The 21,789-nt window shown below is 31.7% G+C and overlaps 1 protein-coding gene across 2 annotated transcripts in view; it reads right to left on the bottom strand.

Moving 5' to 3' along the window:
• The window catches only part of LOC127711057 (uncharacterized), a 45,320-nt gene that overhangs the window by 10,198 nt on the left and 13,333 nt on the right, over window positions 1–21,789 (bottom strand). The window contains exons 6-15 of one of the 2 annotated variants that reach the window (XM_052217014.1): window positions 15,308–15,481; window positions 14,792–14,875; window positions 14,249–14,377; window positions 12,793–12,923; window positions 11,468–11,509; window positions 4,442–4,591; window positions 3,607–3,698; window positions 2,784–2,864; window positions 950–1,082; window positions 341–471 (exon numbers count right to left, since the gene is read on the bottom strand). In XM_052217014.1, the coding sequence (XP_052072974.1) occupies window positions 341–471; window positions 950–1,082; window positions 2,784–2,864; window positions 3,607–3,698; window positions 4,442–4,591; window positions 11,468–11,509; window positions 12,793–12,923; window positions 14,249–14,377; window positions 14,792–14,875; window positions 15,308–15,481 (1,147 nt within the window). The remainder of the gene's footprint in view (window positions 1–340; window positions 472–949; window positions 1,083–2,783; window positions 2,865–3,606; window positions 3,699–4,441; window positions 4,592–11,467; window positions 11,510–12,792; window positions 12,924–14,248; window positions 14,378–14,791; window positions 14,876–15,307; window positions 15,482–21,789) is intronic. The other variant, XM_052217015.1, reaches the window with a different exon arrangement.

Here is a 21,789-nt window from a genome sequence, read left to right as displayed (position 1 = left end):
TTGTAAATAACCTTAATGAAAGAATATTTTGGAATTTCTTCATCTCAAACACTAATAAAGGAAGAAATTTAAGGAGGCTTGCTTCTGTAATTCAAAAGCATAAAAAACAATCTTTTTCAAGGAAGAAAGTATAATAAATGAACATTTTGGTGAAAAATAAATAGATCTGTTCTTTTTTTTTTTAGCATTAAGTATTCATAAACTAAATTTTTTTGGAAGGAAAAAAGGATGTCTCTGAATTTTTTATTTGAGATGTATGTCAAGAAATGAATGTAAACTAAATCAAAAATGTATTAGAAATAAAAATATTGAAATATCTGGTCATAAAATTCATTTTTACCTCAACCCCATATTCTCCTCTATCTACATAATCACCAAGGAATAAGAAAGATGCTGGTGTCAACATAGGCCCCATTCTCCACAGGGCTTTCTCAAAACACACTAAATCTCTGTAGTTACCATGAATATCACCTGAAGCAAAGGAATGTTGAAACTAAGCCAATCATTTTTTTAATGTAACCCTTAAGTGAGGAATTAATATTGATTGCATTCTTTCATATCCTATTCTCAAGGAAATGTATGAAAACCCTTAATTGCCAAAAATTATACTTCTTTTCATGATTTTACCCAAGACATTCACACAGTTAAGAATATATAAATCCTTTCTGTACATGTGCTATTACTTCTGAAATATTATGCAGCTGCTGTTTTTTAAAGCAACTTTTATACCTATGCAATAAGCTTTGTTTGTTATTTACAACCAAGCATGGCTTTATCTATGAAAAAGGAGATTAAGGTTTTTTGCCATGAGACAGGAAAACTGATGGACACATTTTTGTATTCTACAATATATTGTGTTCCGTAACTGCATAATACATATATTGTATCAAAAACTCCTTAACTGAATCAAAAAAGATTAAAAAGTATAAACTACACATAAATATGGTACCTAAAATATAAACAGGAGCAGTAAGTTTGACAAGCCTTGGTTCATCAGATAAGATTTCTTTGGTCTGTCGACATAACGTTAGAAGGCATTTAGCCAAAGCATTCTTTTCCACTTGACCCCAGTCAAAAGCTTGCTGCAAAACAGAAAAATAACAGATTACTGACAATACACATTATTACTTTGTTGTTAGCATTATAAATATAACTTTGTATCACTTAAAGAAGTTTAGATTTTCTTACATTGGTTGCTATGAAATACTGATTTACAAGTCAAATAAAAATTGATATTTCACATGTAAAATAAATCCGGAAATTTCACACTTCTGACATCATACAACAAAAAGGGTCTTAATAAAACATATGTGTGTTTCCAGTTACCCAACCAATCTCACTTTCAGTCGCAATCTCAAACATTTTATTGAGGTCTGATCGAAAAAAAAACTAAATCCAGAATTTATCCTTTAAATTACATAAATTTCCAATTTGACCATTTATCATTTTTCAGAAAAACAAGAAAATAATTCTTCAAAATAAAATGTTTTTCCTACATACCTACCCATTGTCATTGTGGGCATGTACTAGGAAACACACATATATGTAACGGATTTCATGTGGCTAACATAACCAATCTAGTAAAAGTTAATAAATTTATTATTGGCACCAGACGTATTCAATATAACGCAATAAACACCCAACATTATGGATTTTAGGCTCACTGACAAATCATACTTGTCAGTCAAAGATGTGCATTCACTGATATTTCCAACTATAACAACCACATGTCTTTGGACAAATCTTCAATACAAAAAGAACATCCAACCCCATCAACTTTCAGCAGCGAACTAACTAGATAACTATCTACCCGTAAAAGGAAAACCATAATCAAGAATGCATGACTAGCGGGAAATCTACCCAGACTAACCTCATTTGAATAATAATGTAAGGATAATTCACATTATATATAGAAACCAGTTTCTATACAATAAATTCTAACACTTTAATTAAATAATTCAATCAATTTATTTAAAGATTTAACTGCTATCTTTTTATTATTTATTTTCTGATTAACTTCTGATTATTTTTACAGCAATGGTTTCACAATAATTATTTTGATTTTTTTAGTAACTTTTGTTTCATAAAATAAAACACATATATAAAATTAAATTTACAAACATGACAAGACCACTAAAAATGTCACTATTACATATATTTTATTTTGGCCTAGAGGTTGTCAAAGAAGTGAGAACACAAAGAAAAGGATATAGTTCCTAGCATTTCTACTAAATTTACATTGAAAGCCAATTTAATGAAAGTCATAACTACTCCAAAAAATCAAATATAAAAAAAATATTAAACTTGTGACTGAACAGCACTGATTAATAACTCATTGGCTAAGAACATTGAATTTCATAAATTAAGGAGTTGTTCTTTCACCAGTTGAATTTTTTTACACATTTGAATTCTTGGATAGTTATTCTATAATCAATTGTGGCAGAATAAACTCACAACAGTAAGATATATCCACTCTCTTAGAAATAAAGAACCAAAGCATACACAATAGTCTTTGTATTTTGAGGGCTGGGCAAATCCATTATGTAATTTGTTAAGAACTATATCGTTCATATTTTTGTCATCAATCATTTTCATGATTAATTTAACATCTGATATTCCTATTATTAATCTTTTCAATCACCAAAAGATCAGAGAAACTTTAAATCAACTTAAGAATAAAGAAAACAATATCATCTTCGTCATCTCAAAATGAAAGACAAAACAATTACAATGACATAAAATGTCAGTTACAGTGATGTGTGTCGATTGGTTAAAAATATCACCTTGGCAGGACTTCCATTATCTCCCTTTAAAGCTCTTTCAAAATATCTCAGTCCAGTCAACATTTCATTTGGATGTGACCTCTGTCAAATATAAATATACAAATACAGAGATAAACTATTGAAAGTACTAAATAACTACAAAATGTAATATGTGGTGTTAAAATTGTTCACATTGTTTACATACAAAATTAATTGTCCATAATTATGATTGATCGATGATTGCTTTAACTTTGTGCTGGCGCAAAAAGACTTTCACTCAACGAGAGCACCTTACTGTCCAAATGTAGATGAACGAGAGCACCTTACTGTCCAAATGTAGATGAACGAGAGCACCTTACTGTCCAAATGTAGATGAACGAGAGCACCTTACTGTCCAAATGTAGATGAACGAGAGCACCTTACTGTCCAAATGTAGATGATGATGATGATTTAAAAAATATAAAAATTAGACTGACAACAGCTTACACTCTATGAGATTACTATCAGCATCAAATATAGGGCAATTAACAGCTAGTAATGGTTGATACATATTTATAGTGCATGAATGTCCCACACTTAATGTTGTTATTTTGTTAATCTGTAGTTACAATAAATATGAGTAAAAACTGTCCTGAACCTTCTTTCATTCTAATGTTATAACTATTTAACAACAAAAATAAAGATGATGACATCATAATGATGAAATTACTATTGTGAATTTTTTGGTTTGTGCTTCTTTTGAGCTAAGCATATATAATTCGTTAACTTAATTGCAACCTCATACTGACAGTTCAGTTATAATGACAATCACAGTCTTCCATATATATTTACATGTTATACACACCTGGTTAAATGAGTCTATTGATCCCATCCTCTGAAATCTGTTGATGTCACCCTCCAGATGACTGAAGGCACTACCAGATACTGCTGTTGTACCTACAAAATGTTAATGTTCTTCTGTGGTTTAATAGCAAAAGATTATAACTAAAAACAAGAATGTGTCCATAGTACACGGATGCCCCACTAGCACTATCATTTTCTATGTTCAGTGAACCGTGAAATTGGGGTCAAAACTCTCATTTGGCATTAAAATTAGAAATATCATATCATAGGGAACATGTGTACTAAGTTTCAAGTTGATTGGACTTCAACTTCATCAAAAACTACCTTGACCAAAAACTTTAACCTGAAGCAGGACAGACAGACGAACAGACGGAAGAATGAACGAACAGATGAACGAACTGACGCACAGACCGAAAAACATAATGCCCCTAAGTGGGGCATAATAACTGTCAGCACAGCAGGGAAATTCAGATATTTGCCTTTCAGTTTAGGTCATGTCTGACAAATACGACCATTGACAGACCCTTGAATTCATGACTATACATTCCTACTTATCTATAGCAAGGTACTCTGTGGAAGATGCTTTTAAAATTTTCCACAAGCCAGGATGCTGTTTGGAATTTCTAAGGAGAATACTATTTAATTAAATGATGTCTATTGTCAAATGTAATGCTATGTTCCATAGACATGTGATAAGAAGTAAAGACAGCAGTTCCCATTATTTTTTCAGCCAGTCTACAATTATCAGTAAAAGTATGATACAAATAAAGAAAAAAATTCAATCCTCACGTTTTATGAGAAAAGAACTACTGTTTCTTCAATGTTTAAAATTTTACCTTGTAAATCCCATAACTTAACTACATCAGCCAGTACACCTGTTCTTCTCACTTTGATGGTATGTGTAGCTAATTCATATCTAGGTAATTGGGGATGTTTGGCTGATAATGGTCTAACATCAGGTAGCTTAAATAATTCACCATCTGTATCTGAAATTTAAGACGTAAAAAGGTTTCATCAGTATGATATATGTCAGGCCATAATTTTGCCGGCGAAATGACGATTTAAGTTGCCAAAAAATTTTGAAAATCGCTAAACCTAATATAATATATGTAATTATATCAGAACATAAAGAGCCTTAAATTCAAAAGTTGTTGTTGGTTCATGTCTGTCATATTTGTTTTTCATAAATTGTATTGAATAAATTAGGCCATTAGTTTTCTAGTTAGAGTTTTTTCATATTTTTCATGTCAGTGCCTTTTATAGCTGACAATACGGTAAGGGTTTTTGACATTGTTGAAGACCGTAGGTTGACCTATAATTGCTTTTTATCTTCATCATTTGAACTCTGGTGGATAGTTGTCTCATTGGCAATCATACCACATCTCCTCATATTTATATCAATGTAATATTTTCATTTCATTAATCCTGTGATTCTGTATTGAATGTTTTCAGAAGAAATTTACTATGCGAGTTCACAGCTGTGCACCATAATTCAGACTCGAATCATAGCAGAATGATAAACTGTACCAAAGCTACTTAACTTCGAGGTTGTGGCCCTGAACCAGCATGTGTAAACATTTTGGTGTCATTCAGGAATTTAGAGTTACAAGAGATACTACCTTCTTCATTCAAGATTTGATAAAATGATATCAATTATCGAACCCTTCTCAAATCTAGATCCTTATGAACTTGTCCAATGTGAATTATCAATCCTAGCATTGTTGCAACTGTTTTCAATCTTTTTATAAGCTGTGTTGCTTTATTTCACAATGTTTCATAGACAGCAATAATATTCTGTATGGTTTTGACATTCAAACATTGAATATCTACGACATCCATGTACATTTTAAGTACTACAAAATGTATTGTTTGTGCAGTTTTTTAATGTTTTTGCTTTATTTTACCATTAACCACTACTTTGAATCATTATATCAAACAAAACACAATTATCCAGGTACCAAACCAAGAACTGACATTTTTTTATAAACCACTATCAACCAATGATTTCCCACAAAATGACAAGACAATTGTATTTCCACAATAAATCAGAAATTTTCAATGACTAAATTAATCTGACAATAATTCATCATTTTTATTTCATCAGCTCATGCAATTTAACTCAATATGTAATAAAATAGGAAAATTCATTTCATGCATGTACATGAAAAATATTTTAAAAGGCTAATGCTGTTATGTAATCTAAAACTAAAATTAATGAAATGCTCTGTGGGGTGCAGCTTTATTTATACGACTGCAGATGTCAGTTGGGGCAAGTATTGACACTAAATTCAAGCTTGATACAGTTCTGAATTTGGATTGTGATTAAATATTTGACACAACATAGATTTCTGGCACAGAATGAATGTGGTCAAAGAACTAAAAAAATTGAAATTGGACTTTTACCTTTTATGGTCTTATGTCCAAAATCTAAGTACACTGTTAGATTCAGCATATTCAAGTACACCTTTTTGTTCTCGTTCTGAACATGCATGAAATATTTGCCACTGGATGTTAAACAAACAACAATCATCAATCAATCCAAGTACACCAAGAATTTAATATATTTATTTATTAATAGACAATGTTAGCTAAGTTTTTAAAATGCTCCATAAAGGAATTTAGTTTAAGCTGTAATTGGTAGGAAACCTTTTATTACATTAATTAATAATTGTTTGGTGTTTTAATATTGCTACAAGTGGGGTAAAGATGGATGTGTATGGTAGTTGAGATTTTTTTGTCATCAGGTAATGATTGAAGTTTTTAAACATATTGTACCTTTCAGTGATTAGAAAGGGGAGGACATTCATTTTTCTTGATATTGTTAAACTGTTAGCATTTAGAAATTGATATTGATAATTTAGCAATTTAAGGAATGAATGATGTAGTGGAAATGAACACAGAATATAATTATATCTAAGTTAAAAGGATAATAGAATTATATTATAATCAGCATGCATAATGACCTGAAGATTTTTTTAATTTTTTTGCAAACTAGGATAATAATATGGGATAAAATTGTGGCATGAAATTGGGCATGAATTTGTAATTGTGGTTTATGGGATTGTAATTCTAAGTAATTGGGATGTTATCTTAATCAAATTTGTGAATTTGTGGTTAGAATTGTTCTGAAAAGTGATATCAAAAGGTGACATAAATGTTGTGTGTTTTAGAGAGGATGATCATTAAATTGTGGTTTGAGTTATTTCCCTTTGAATAGAAATGTCAATATGGAGGGAAATTGTCTCCAGAATCAGCATATTGAAATCAATCAAAGTTTAATTTTGCACCCTTATTTGGATTCACTTGAAAACACAGCCCAAAATCAAAATTCTAAATACATGGTAAGATTAAGCATATCAATAAAACCCAAATATTTTAACCATTGAAATTGGTCAGAAATAAGCAATTCAAACATAGTTTAAGCAATTGCTTGTTTTTTACCCCTTTCTGGTCCTAATTCCTAAGCGGATACAGACTTAACCCCCAAAATTCAATCCAACCTTCCTTTTGAGGTATGGAACCTTGTGGTACAATTTCATACAAAGCCACACACTTATACTCAAGTTATTGTCAGGAAACCTGAAAAATCTTTGCTTTTGTCCCCTTTTTGGTCCAAAATTCTTAAATGGTTAGGGCCATAACCCCTAAAATCAATGCCAACCTTCCTTTTGTGGTATGGAACCGTGTGGTACAATTTCATAGAGATCCATTCACTCATACTCAAGTTATTGTCTGGAAACCAAATGTTTTTGGAAGAGGATGATGACAACATCACCATACCATTATACGGATGCAAATTTCCCAGAGAGGATATTCATTTTTGAGACCTCAATATGTGCATATATTTGTCAATTTCAACTGATTTATATGTTATTTTACAACCAGCATTTCTATTACAAGGCATTTAAACTAGAGGCTCTCAAGAGCCTGTGTCGCTCACCTGACTCTACTTTGGTTTTAGATATCACGTAAAGATAGATAAAAATCATAACAGATACCAAAATAATGATTGAGGCCAAATTTGGTTTAATATTGGTCCCGTTATTTAATAAAATATCCTGGTGGCCATCTTGAACAGTAAATCGGCAACAAAGTAGCTTCACTTGGTCAGCACTTCATAAGGAACATTCATGCCATGTTTGGTTTCATTCCATTCAGTGGTACTATAAAAGAAGACATTTGTATGTATTTCCCATAGGGTCCTATGTTAAACTAAGCCCCCCCCCCCCCTAGCGGCCATCTTGGATGATGGATCGACTGCAAAGTAACAACACTTGGTCAGCAACTCATAAGGAACATTCATGCATTCATGCCATGTTTGGTTCAATTCCATTCAGTGGTTCTCTAAAAGAAGACAATTGTATGTATTTCCCATAGGGTCCTATGTTAAACTAAGTCCCCCGCGTTCGGCCATCTTGGATGATGGATCGGCTGCAAAGTAACAACACTTGGTCAACATCTCATAAGGAACATTCATGCCATGTTTGGTTCCATTCCATTTATTGGTTCTCTAAAAGAAGACATTTTTATGTATTTCCCAAAGGGTCCTATGTAAAACTAAGTCCCCCGCTGGCGGCCATCTTGGATGATGGATCGGCTACAAAGTAACAACACTTGGTCAGCACCTCATAAGGAACATTCATGCCATGTTTGGTTTCATTCCATTCAGTGGTTCTCTAGAAGAAGTTCAAAATGTAAAAAGTTAACGCCGACAACGGACGACGGACGACGGACGCCAAGTGATGAGAAAAGCTCACTTGGCCCTTTGGGCCAGGTGAGCTAAAAAAGGTTGTTTAATCTGCAAATTGTAATCCTGGATCATTGCATACCTTAACAAAGATTTCCCTATATCTAAATGTAACTTCAGGTTCAAAGTTTACAAATTATTTTTTTTTAAACATGTATCATGCAATTCCAAAAATACAATAAAGTATATATCATTCAGCTTGTAACACCAATGGTTGTGATAAATTCCCATGTTTTGTTTTCAAATTTAAAAGAAACTAGAGGCTCTAAAGAGCCTGTGTCGCTCACCTTGGTCTATGTGCATATCAAACAAAGGACACAGATGGATTCATGACAAGATTGTGTTTCGGTGATGGTGATGTGTTTGTAGATCTTACTTTACTGAACATTCTTGCTCCTTACTATTATCTCTATCTATAATGAACTTGGCCCAGTAGTTACAGTGGAAAATATTATGTAAAAATTTACAAAAATTTACAAAATTTATGAAAATTGTAAAAAATTGACTATAAAGGGCAATAACTCCTTAAGGGGACAATTGACAATTTTGATCATGTTGACTTATTTGTAGATCTTACTTTGCTGAACATTATTGCTGTTTACAGTTTATCTCTATCTATAATAATATTCAAGATAATAACCAAAAACTGCAAAATTTTCTTAAAATTACCAAATCAGGGGCAGCAACCCAACAATGGCTTGTCCGATTCATCTGAAAATTTCAGGGCAGATAGATCTTGACCTGATAAACAATTTTACCCCATGTCAGATTTGCTCTAAATGCTTTGGTTTCAGATATATAGGCCAAAATCTACATTTTACCCCTATGTTCTATTTTTAGCCATGGCGGCCATCTTGGTTGGTTGGCCGGGTCACTGGACACATCTTTTAAACTAGATACCCCAATGATGATTGTGGCCAAGTTTGGTTAAATTTGGCCAAGTAGTTTCAGAGGAGAAGATTTTTGTAAAAGATTACAAAAATTTACGAAAAATGGTTAAAAATTGACTATAAAGGGCAATAACTCCTTAAGGGGTCAAATAACCATTTTGGTTATGACAACTTATTTGTAGATCTTACTTTGCTGAACATTATTGCTGTTTACAGTTTATCTCTATCTATAATAATATTCAAGATAATAACCAAAAACTGCAAAATTTCCTTAAAATTACCAATTCAGGGGCAGCAACCCAACAAAGGGTTGTCCGATTCATCTGAAAATTTCAGGGCAGATAGATCTTGACCTGATAATCAATTTTACCCCATGTCAGATTTGCTCTAAATGCTTTGGTTTCCGATATATAAGCCAAAATCTACATTTTACCCCTATGTTCTATTTTTAGCCATGGCAGCCATCTTGGTTGGTTGGCCGGGTCACTGGACACATTTTTTAAACTAGATACCCCAATGATGATTGTGGCCAAGTTTGTTTAAATTTGGCCAAGTAGTTTCAGAGGAGAAGATTTTTGTAAAAGATTACAAAAATTTACGAAAAATGGTTAAAAATTGACTATAAAGGGCAATAACTCCTTAAGGGGTCAAATAACCATTTTGGTCATGTTGACTTATTTGTAGATCTTACTTTGCTGAACATTATTGCTTTTTACAGTTTATCTCTATCTATAATAATATTCAAGATAATAACCAAAAACTGCAAAATTTCCTTAAAATTACCAATTCAGGGGCAGCAACCCAACAACGGGTTGTCCGATTCATCTGAAAATGTCAGGGCAGAACTTTCTTGACCTGATAAACAATTTTACCCCATGTCAGATTTGCTCTAAATGCTTTGGTTTCAGAGATATAAGCCAAAATCTACATTTTACCCCTATGTTCTATTTTTAGCCATGGCGGCCATCTTGGTTGGTTGACCAGATCACCGGACACATTTTTTAAACTAGATACCCCAATGATGATTGTGACCAAGTTTGGTTAAATTTGACCCAGTAGTTTCAGAGGAAAAGATTTTTGTAAAAGTTAACAAACGACGCCGGACGACGACGACGGACGAAAGTGATGAGAAAAGCTCACTTGGCCCTTTGGGCCAAAGGGCCAGGTGAGCTAAAAATGTGTTCACAGTACTTATTTTCTTGCTACATAACAAAATTGATAAAAGCTAATTATCAATCTATTTCAAAATTGAACTGTCTTCAAACAAGATAGACAGATTATGTCCAAAATAAATATATATCATGAATAAAAGTCTTTACTCTATCATTAATTTGCAAAAAATTAGAAGTGTTTCACCTATCGGTGTACTTCATATAAAACATGTTTTTTTTAAAACATTGTCAAAAGCTAATTTAAGGTCTGATTTTGATGAAATTTTAAATGATAAACTCATAAATACATTTTTTTTTTTCTGGTTATTATGAAATATATTTAGGATATTTAATTACTGAGAAATCCTTATTTGTATAAAAATATTGAAATGAAGTGTCATTTACTCCTATAAATCCATATGATTTTTTTCATGATGAAATTAATAGATATCTTTAAACAGTGATTTCCATAAAAGTATACATTATAAATATATATTTCATAATATTGCAAGAAACTGTAGACATTTCTGTATTTAGTGAAAAAAATTTCATTCAATTCAGACAAGAAATTTCTTCAGTAGAATTTTTATTAAAAATGTGTTTTTATGTGAAACAATAGGGAAATTTTCAATAGGTGTAAAACTTTTGACCTACTATTAATTTTCCAAAGAATAATTGCATTGCTGTATCAAAATTTGTTAAGTTAAATAAAAGTACAACTGACAGTTGTGATCCATGATCATTGGAAAATGCCTTAAACACTTTCTTTGTCATATTCTAAGAGTTGATTATTATTGTCAAATTATGGCATGCGCATAACAAACTGTGTATAAACAAAATAAATTACAGTAAATTTCCAATGGCTCATAAAATAAAAAGGGACATTTGAACAAAAGACAAAATGTGGGTTAATTTGAAACAGAAACTCAGAAAGAAACATTCAAACATTCAATCATTAAAACAGCACATTTACTTCAATAACTAAAAATTGAACTCCTTGTATTGGCAAATACAGCCAAAGAAAATAAACTGCATTTTATTGCATATCATAGATCATTAAACTACTAAAAATACCAGTCGTTGTAAAATATCTGTGCAATTCATCCATAGACAACTCTGTAATCATAATTCTACCAGTGATAAATATCATAAAATTCAAAATATAAAACATGGGAGGAGTTCTAGAAAAGGAAGATGAATTCAAAACTGTTTCATAAAGATTACAAAAAAAGAAATATTTAGAAAAGTTTTATAGTAAAGTCAAAAGTAAAATGACGGTTTAAGACCTTCAATTGATCACTTTCAGTCTTTTCTTCCTAAAACAATATAATTCTATATAGTTATGGTGATCAGTCGCACTAGGTTTGAAGAAAACTATACAATTTATACAAGATGGCAATACATCAGTTTTCAATTTGATTGCTTCATGGTTTGTGCTTTTTTGGAATATCTTTCCATACCTTTTTTTTTTTCGTACTGAAGGTGATATGTTTTATGATTTAATTTGAAATTGCACATTTCTTACTGGAATTTCTACGTAAAATGTCTCATTAGTCATATTTTTTTTCTATTGATGTACAGTTTCACAAATTATTTCATATAAATATGTTCCCTATAGATTACATTAAATCTATAAACTGAAAACTATTCAAACACCAAAACTAAACATACAAACTATGTGCAAACCAAGTGTTGCTTCACCATACAAATCCTTTATATATCAACACCTCTAGTTATATATAGCAATTATTTGATTAACTCCATATTTATAGTGACTTAAAAAAAAAACATCCCCTCTCTTTTAAATCACTCACCACTGGTAACTATATACAAGTATGTAAATGCAAAATATTAAGTCATTTATCACAAATTTTTAAAAATATGTTCAAAATGTGGAGAATTGCTTTGTTTTAAAACATATCCATACCATTTAGAAACTTAATCAGTTAAATCAAATAGTATATTGTTTTCTGATAGAAAGATTAAATCAAAACCTCTTTTAGCTGGACCAAACTTATTTTTCTAAACAATCAACTTTTATATTATACCAATCATACAAACATATTTTAGGATTTATATCAAAACAAATATAAATGGACATGTAATGTATCACTGAAACTCATTCTAGACAGGTTTAAGAAACAAAATATGTGATCCATTTTAATTTATATTCTATTCAAATTTATATTTCCTACAGCTACTAATACATGAAGGGACATAGAAACATATGACACAGTATTTGAATATTTTAAATAATTCTATACAGAAAATTAAAGGTTGAGAAATATAAAATCTAGTTCAAAATTTAATAACAAATTTCCAGTTCTTAATTCCGATATTTCTAATTACCTGTCATATTTAATTTTCTGGGAGGGGAGTTCCCCGATATTACTAATTACCTGTCATATTTAATTTTCTGGGAGGAGAGTTCCTGACAGAGTCTAACATCTTTGGACGACATCTCTTTGATGATGGTGGTTCCATACTGTCGTCTTTCATAGGTGAGGAATTTTCAACTGGTTTTTCTAATCTAAATCATTAAAAAATAAATGGGGAATGAGTCAATGGGACACAGATGATGCCCCCGCTTGCATATAACATTATAAAGGGACATAACTCAAGAACTGTAAAAGTGACGATAACCAAATTTGTACTTGATCTGTGTTTTGTGGTAATAAGCATTGTGTATAAGTTTCATAACATTTAGTTGAGGCAAACTAAAGTTAGAGAACAGAAACGAATATTTCATCAATTTTTCCATTTGTAAAGGGGCATAACTCTAGAACAGTAAAAGTGATGCCACCAATATTCAACCTTGACCTGTGTTTTGTGGTAATAAGCATTGTGTATAAGTTTCATAACATTTGGTTGAGGCAAACTAAAGTAAGAGAACAGGAACGAAAAATTCAGCAATTTTTCCATTTGTAAAGGGTCATAACTCTAGAATGGTAAAAATTAATGCCACCAAAATTCAAACTTTATCTGTTTTTTGTGGTAATAAGCATTGTGTATAAGTTTCATAACATTTGGTTGAGGCAAACTAAAGTTAGAGAACAGAAACGAAAAATTCAGCAATTTTTCCATTTTTAAAGGGGCATAACTCTAGAACGGTCAAAGTGACGCCACCAAAATTCAAATTTTATCTGTGTTTTGTGGTAATAAGCATTGTGTATAAGTTTCATAACACTTGGTTGAGGCAAACTAAAGTTAGAGAACAGAAACCAATTTTGGGACATACGGACGTACGGACGGACGGACAAGGGTAAAACTTAATGCCCCCTCCGCTACGGCGGGGGCATAAAAATACTTTTAAAATTTTTTTTTGTGGTCTTCAAGTATTAAAGGGACGTCCCAGTTGAGTCTATATGTACATTAACTTTCAGGCAAGCAGAAACTTTTATATTTTCTTCAATTCTTCTATCCATATTATTATCGTGTACACTTATGATGGACTTTTTTTTAAACTGGAGGCATTTTCACACACATGGTCCAATTCTTGAGGTACAACATGAGATTAAATTTTCTATTACATCAAAGAACCATTAAACATACAGCTTCTCAGAAACACCCTTTATATCAACTAATGCCAAAAAAAGATGCCCCTTCCTTTTTGACCGACGATTTTCTTCATTATCTCTTTTTTCATATATATTCAATGTAAAACCTCAAGAATATAATCTTTAAAATCAAATACATGCTTTGTCATAAGACATGCAACTAGTTTTTCATACCAAATTGCACTTTTAAGTTATATTAAAAGCTGCAATGACCAGCGTGGTAAATTTTGCATAATTTTGAAATATTTGAAATCTCCAATCAAATTCAAACAATGACTTATTTCATACATAAACTTACGATTTCAATGAGGATGTAGATGAATGTTGAAGTCTAAATAGCACCGATGTTCCTCTGAACTTCAACTGTCCCACAGCCTGTAAAAATTCTCCTAATGGTAACTTATTCTTACTCTCAGCTCCAAATAATCTGCAAAACATTATGTAAGTTATAAAATTACATTGTAGTTTAAATACCTATTCTGTAGCATTTGCACTTTTGTTTCAAAGGAGCTGTCAGTAGCTTTCAAAATGAAAGTAGCTTATTCAGGACCTGATCTGTCAATCTTGTTTCAAAATAATTAACTGCACAATATCATAATGTACATGTGTACTAAGTTTCACGTTAATGTGACCGCAACCTCCTGGTTAACTATCTTAAACAAAAACTATAACCCTGAACAGAGACAGACTAACGAAATAACAGAATGATGGAATATCTGACAAACAGAATATTGGATGGAAGAAATATTGGACAGACAGAATATCAGACAGATGAAATATTGGGCAGATGGACAGACCAAAAAACATTATGCTACCTTACTATTATAAAATATCTTCATACTTAGCACTTTTTACAGCATCTTCATCCACAGACTCATCATCTAAACTCAAATTCTTAAAACTTCTGATGTCTTTAACCATATGTCTAAAATACAGACATATAATAATTAAATATGTTTATTCAAGGCACATATATACATGATATATGGGATTGAGTTTATAAACACAAATGAAACATTGCTGCATGCAGTCTTTTCCCATTGTGAAAAATTATCCATATCTCATCATAGTACATGTACCAGGGTTTTAGTGCTGCTCTTCATGTTTGGTTATGCTGTAAGGTCTTCAATAATGAATTAAAGAGTGCATACCTCAAGCAGGATAAAGAAAATCCAGAGTCAAATAAACCAACTCATTTTAATTCAGTTGTCTCATTGGCAAACTTACCACATCTCTTTATATTATTTCTTGATCTTTCTTTAAAATTATGTATGTGTAAGTATTAAACATTAATAAGAAATAGCTAAAAGAAAGCATTCATGGTCATTTGTAAGTTTGATGTTAATATATAAACTACCTGAATTCATCATATTGTAAGTGTCCATCAGAGTTTTTATCATAGAATCTAAATATATATCTACATCTCATCTCAGCAGGCATACCACCATGCTGTGTACTAGGTTCTAATGCTGCTAAACCTAATAATACTTCCTTGAAGGTTAAAAACTTTCTCTTGTGAAGGTCAAATGCTCTGAAATACAATCACATAGACCATTAAGGCTTCTCATGTAAAATAGACCATCAAAACTGTCTCTTGTAAAATAAAATCAGATATATAATAACATTTTCTCTTAGGAAGGTCTGTTGTTCTAAAATAAAATTAAATAGACCATCATAACATTTTCCAGTGAAGGTCCAATGCCCTTGAATTCAACCATATGACCATCAAAACTTTTCTTGAGAAGGTCCAATGCCCTAGAATAAAATTAAACAGAATATTTCAATGATCACTCCATAGTGTGAAGCTACATTTTTTGATGTGTGGAAAAACAATTTATCAAAATAAAAATACACAGTAATACATGGATGAATGAATTGATTTTAAACTTCCAGTGGCATTTACTACATGTATATCATAACAAAAACATGCTTATGTGATGTCTATATGAAAACTCCTTTGTACAATATGGACCAGCCAAATTTTGAAGGTGCTAGTTTATAACACACAGTCAACAGAAAGGCATACAGTACGGGTAGAGACTTATTATTATGGATGTCTTAATCCGTCTAGATGTCAGACTGGCCGGACAGTTGTCTGAGTGTAATTAACACCTGCTGTGATATCAACCTGTACAATATCCGAGTGGAAGGTCGTAAATCAATCTGTACCAGCTTGATTAGAATTAAATTTTACCTGTACAGATATTTTAGTATTTATGGAGGATAGATAATAAATGTAAAATATTGTTTTATATTCAAAAAGAAAAAATAACAATAAAAATAAAAATTTAATATCATAAATATGGGATCAACTTTTTTTTAACTTGAAAATGAAAGAAAGACGATTTTTAACAATGTACTGTAAAAATGTGTTGCCAATTATAATTATTGTGTTTGTGCCAATAAACTGTTCGTATTTGTATTTGTAAACCGTAAATATTTCATTTTATTCAAAATTATAACAACCAGGACTGTTTTCAATCGAAGTTTTAATCAAAATGTTGAGACATCAATCCCGTAAATTATACGGGTTTTCGTTGATGGTTACAATATTTCCCCCTTTTAACGTCCTGTTCCTTAAAGTTATTAATAGAAACACAATTTTAAGTATAAGGCCAACATATCATATTTATAAAGTATATAAACAAATTGAATATAGGCATTGTGAATAAACTGTTATTTTCCTTTCGATACCACGTTCCCCGTCGGAGCCTCTACGTCTATTCATACCTGTCAATCATTTCTCGCAAGTAAAACAATTTGGTCAGCCAGATCATCCGTGCTTTCTATTTTGACATATATTTCCCGTTAATCTCTTTGAAACAATTGTTTTTTTTAACAATATTTATAACGCAGTGATCATCTTTCGATTCCTAGTTTTTATATAAAAAAAACTTTTCATATGCACGTCAATATTCTATGACCCAGCACTATTTTAAATTTTGTTTGTTAATAAATTTACATATAATAGAAATAACAGATTTGTTGACACTCGTTGTATTATAACAAAGATATTGCCTTTCTATTTCCATGTTTGAAATTTTAATGAAAATCGTGTTTTTATAAACATATTTTACGAATTGTGTCAATCAATACATGAAGATCAAAGTTTTACACTATTCATGATTAGCCGTCTTTACTTTTGCCTCGTATTTCTAGCCATTCTCTAAAGCTTGTGCAGTCAGTAAGATTTTGTAAATCGATGTTGGCAGTTTAAATTGTATAATTCCCGAACTTTAAAGGAGGTGTCCGAATAAATTATTTAAATAGGAATCTGGGTGTTGACTAATAAATATAATAAATAAAATAGTTAAAGAAGACTAAAGCTTGTTTTTTTTATAATTACAAGGATTAAATATTCTATTCTGGTAAATCAATTATTAATGGATCTCGATCAAGAGCCTCAAAACTAACGCACAATACTGCCAATCATTACGTATCAAATTAAATCATGAATGGATTTTCCCACGGTCGGTCAGTAAGGTCACCTGTGTTAACTGTTACGATATTTCCCGCCATATGAAAATCACGTGCATTTGACAAAATTAATCCCAGCTATTTTTAGCATTCAACATTGTATTGAGAGTGAAGTCAAGTTCAAAGTTCAATCACATGCTGTTGATCACTGATATGTGTATCATGAAATTGTCTTTTCACGGCAAATATTTTTTTTAGATTGGTGTCAAAAATACAACATACAAGTTAACATGCATTGTGCTTAAATTAATATTATGCAATTAAGAGTCAATGCAGCACCATAAAATTATTTAAATAGGAGTAATTGCATTTCTTTAGACTACAAATCATAGTAAATATTTAATTAACTGGTCATCAAACGATTGAATGCTTCTAGTTTTAATGTCCATTCATGTCAGTGGCAATTATTTCATGCATATTTAACAAACACAGAAATATAAAAATAAATCAATTCCTGAGAAGAATCGTTATCTTCTTCTAGTGTTATTATTTGCGTACTACTTTAGTTATATATCACCAACTTTCGGACAATATTTGTTTACAGTAAAAAGTAAATTCACAATTATAAAGAATCACCAAACTACTAGTATACAAGTATTGCTCACTGTAATTATTTTTATTTCAGAACTGACCCAACCCAGACTGAAAATTAAATACAAATGTAGTGTTGTCAAACTAAAACGTATGCAGCAGCACTTTGCACATCATTCTGCTAATCAATGGGTTTACGTGGAAAATAAATCAGTAATACAAAAATAACCTTCCAGAAATAAAAAAGAAAATATTTTAAAAACTGTATGCCAACAAATACGAAAAAAATACATAACAAAAAAAAACCAGGGAACATAGAAAATAATATTTTGAGGAATATAAACAGCATTTGAAATATAAAAAGCCATAATTAAAAAAATAGGCTATTTTTATTAAAACAAAGTTGTCTCCAGTACTTCACCTGTAAAAATATTTTATGTCAAATACGACGTAGAACTAATCAATAAAGTGACTGAGAGGTTTAAATCACAGGTAACCTGATTCTGAAATCAGTGAAGCGTAATAATCTAGTAGCACGGATTGAGATGAAAGGACAATTATATTACCGTTCACACCTGGATTTGTTGATTAATGACCATACTACCTACCATAAAAAAGTCGGATTATTCATTTCCGACATGTCCCAGTCCGTTATTTATAGTAATAAGTCTCTACCCGTACTGTATCACACTATCTGGACACATTATCTGACTTTGAGTCACTGAATCTTTGCTCAAACTACAAAATGCTGGATGCTTAGCACAAGCATTTAATACCAATTTTCAAGTCTTTGGTATGGTTGAAACAATGACCTCTGGCCCTAGTATTGAGCATCCTTTATTGCTCCACAAGACCACAGAGGCATACAAAATTTGCAAACAAATCTCAGGCTATCCCAACTTTTTGTAGTTTATATTTGTCTTGAACATGACCAGGTGTTGATTCTGTTATGTATGAAATTGTTGATCTTCCTTTGTATTCTCTTTTGAATAGCAAATTTTAAACCAAAATCTTTAAACAATTATTGGTAATAACCAAAATAAAAGAACAGAGTTCCAATGTCCCCCGCGTTACACATATTTTATCTATCCAAGAAAATGAGGTCAAGGTCAGATAAACCAAGCCAGACAGACATATACACCTTACAATCATTCCATACACCAAATATAGTTGACCTATTGCTTAAAGTTTGAAAAAAAACAGAACAAAACACAAAAACTTAACATAAGCAATGAACCATGAAAATGAGGTCAAGGTCAAATAAAACCTGGCAGACAGACATGTACATCATTAAATATTTCCATACACCAAATATAGTTAACCTACTGCATACAGTATTAGAAAAACAGACCAAAACACAATAAAATGCTCCACTGGGCGCAGCTTGATTAGACCGCAGAGATCGAACCCTGAACAGTTGGGGCAAGTATGGACACAACATTCTAGCTTGATACAGCTCTGAATTTGGATTGTGATTAAATGTTTGACACAGCATAGGTTTCTGACACAGAATGAATGTGGTCTAAGAACTTAAAACTTTTTAATTTACCTATAACGGTCCAATATCCAAAATCTAAATACATACACGGTTAGATTCAGCATATCAAAGAACCCCAAGAATTCAATTTTTGTTAAAATCAAACGAAGTTTAATTTTGGACCCTTTGGACCTTAATGAAGACCAATTTGAAAACGGGACCAAAAATTAAGAATCTAAATACACGGTTAGATTCAGCATATCATAGAACCCCAATATTTCAATTTTTGATGAAAGCAAACCATATCATTATTATTTGCTTTTATCATGTTTATATATGAATCAAAAATAACCAACTTAAAATGGAAAATTAAAAAAAAAAAAAAAAAAAAGGAACCCCCCCCCCCCCCCCACAATTTTTTGAACCCCCTTATGATTCATCACCCCCAAACTCAATCCCAGACTTCCCTTTGTGGTATGGTACCTTGCAGTACAATTTCAGAGAGATCCATACACTTGAACACAAGTTATTGTCTGGAAACTGTAAAAATGCTTGTTTTTTGGCCCCTTTTTGGCCCCAAATTCCTAAATGTTTACGGCAATTACCCCCAAACTCAATCCCAGCCTTCCCTTTGTGGTATGGTACCTTGCAGTACAATTTCAGAGAGATCCATAGATTCCATACACTTGATTACAAGTTATTGTCTGGAAACTGTAAAAATGCTGGTTTTTTGGCCCCTTTTTGGCCCCTTATTCCTAAACTTTTTGGGCAATTACCCCAAACTCAATTCCAGCTTTCCCTTTGTGATATGTAACCTTGTAGAACAATTTCAGAAAGATACAAAAAATTACACATAAGTTATTGTCATGAAACTAGAAAAAATGGTTGTTATTTGACCTTTTTTAGCCCCTAATTCCTAAAATTTTGAGGCAATTACCCCCAAAATCAATCCCAGCATTTCCTTTGTGATATGGAACCTTGTGGTACAATGTCAGAGAGATCCATAAAATAACACACAAGTTATTGTCTGGAAGTTACAAAAATGCATTTTTTTTTGCACCTAATTCCTTAACTGTTGGTTTCATAACCCCCCAAAATCAATCCCAACCTTCTTTTTGTGGTATTGAACCTTATGGTAAAATTTCATAGAGATCTATTCACTTAAACTAAAGTTATTGTGCGAAAACCAATGTGTCTTCGGACGAAGGCGACGATGACGACGACGCCAACGCCATACCAATATACGACCGCAGTAAAAAACTTAACATTTAGCAATGAACCTTGAAAATGAGGTCAAGGTCAAATAAAACATACCAGACTGACATGTACATCTTAAATTATTTCAATACACCAAATATAGTTGACCTACTGCATACAGTATTAGAAAATCAGACCAAAACACTAAAACTTAACATTGAGCAATGAACTGTGAAAATGAGGTCAAGGTCAAATAAACCTGCCAGACTGACATGTACATCGTAAAATATTTCCATACACCAAATATAGTTGACCTACTGCATACAGTATTAGAAAAACAGAACAAAACACAAAACTTAACATTGAGCAATGAACCGTGAAAATGAGGTCAAGGACAAATAAAACCTGCCAGACTGACATGAACATCATAAAATATTTCCATACAACAAATACAGTTGACTTATTGCATACAGTATTACAAAAACAGACCAAAACACAAAAACTGAACTATGACCACTGAACCATGAAAATGAGGTCAAGGTCAGTTGACACCTGCCATCATTACATACACCAAATTACAACCTTACAATCATTACATACACCAAATATAGTAGACCTATTGCTTATAGTATCTCAGATAAGGACTTGACCACGAAAACTTAACCTTGTTCACTGATCCATGAAATGAGGTCGAGGTCAAGTGAAAACTGTCTGACAGGCATGAGGCCCTTGCAAGTTATGCACATACCAAATATAGTTATCCTATTACTCATAATAACAGAGAAAGTAACATTACAAAAAATCTTAACTTTTTTTTCAAGTAGTCACTGAACCATGAAAATGAGGTCAAGGACAATGGACATATGACAGACGGAAACTTCATATCATAAGGCATCTATATACAAAGTATGAAGCATCCAGGTCTTCTACCTTCTGAAATATTAAGAATAATACCAATTTTCGTGGATTTCGAGGATAATGTAGCTGGTCCGGTTCTGATCAGTAGTTTAAAATATTTCAATGGCAGACGAAGAAAAATTTACAAAAATAAACAATGTTTGACACGCTATTTGGAAAGGAATATGACGTTTTTAATGCAATACATGGATAACAAATTTACTTCAGGCAAATTTCATCAAGTTCTAATGAAGTAACAA

Source organism: Mytilus californianus, unplaced genomic scaffold (assembly GCF_021869535.1).
Source record: "Mytilus californianus isolate M0D057914Y unplaced genomic scaffold, xbMytCali1.0.p SCAF_8, whole genome shotgun sequence".
In the NCBI taxonomy this organism is placed as follows: domain Eukaryota; kingdom Metazoa; phylum Mollusca; class Bivalvia; order Mytilida; family Mytilidae; genus Mytilus; species Mytilus californianus.
The sequence above is the reverse complement of the archived record's forward strand: the minus strand, read 5'-3'. Positions and strand labels throughout refer to the sequence as shown.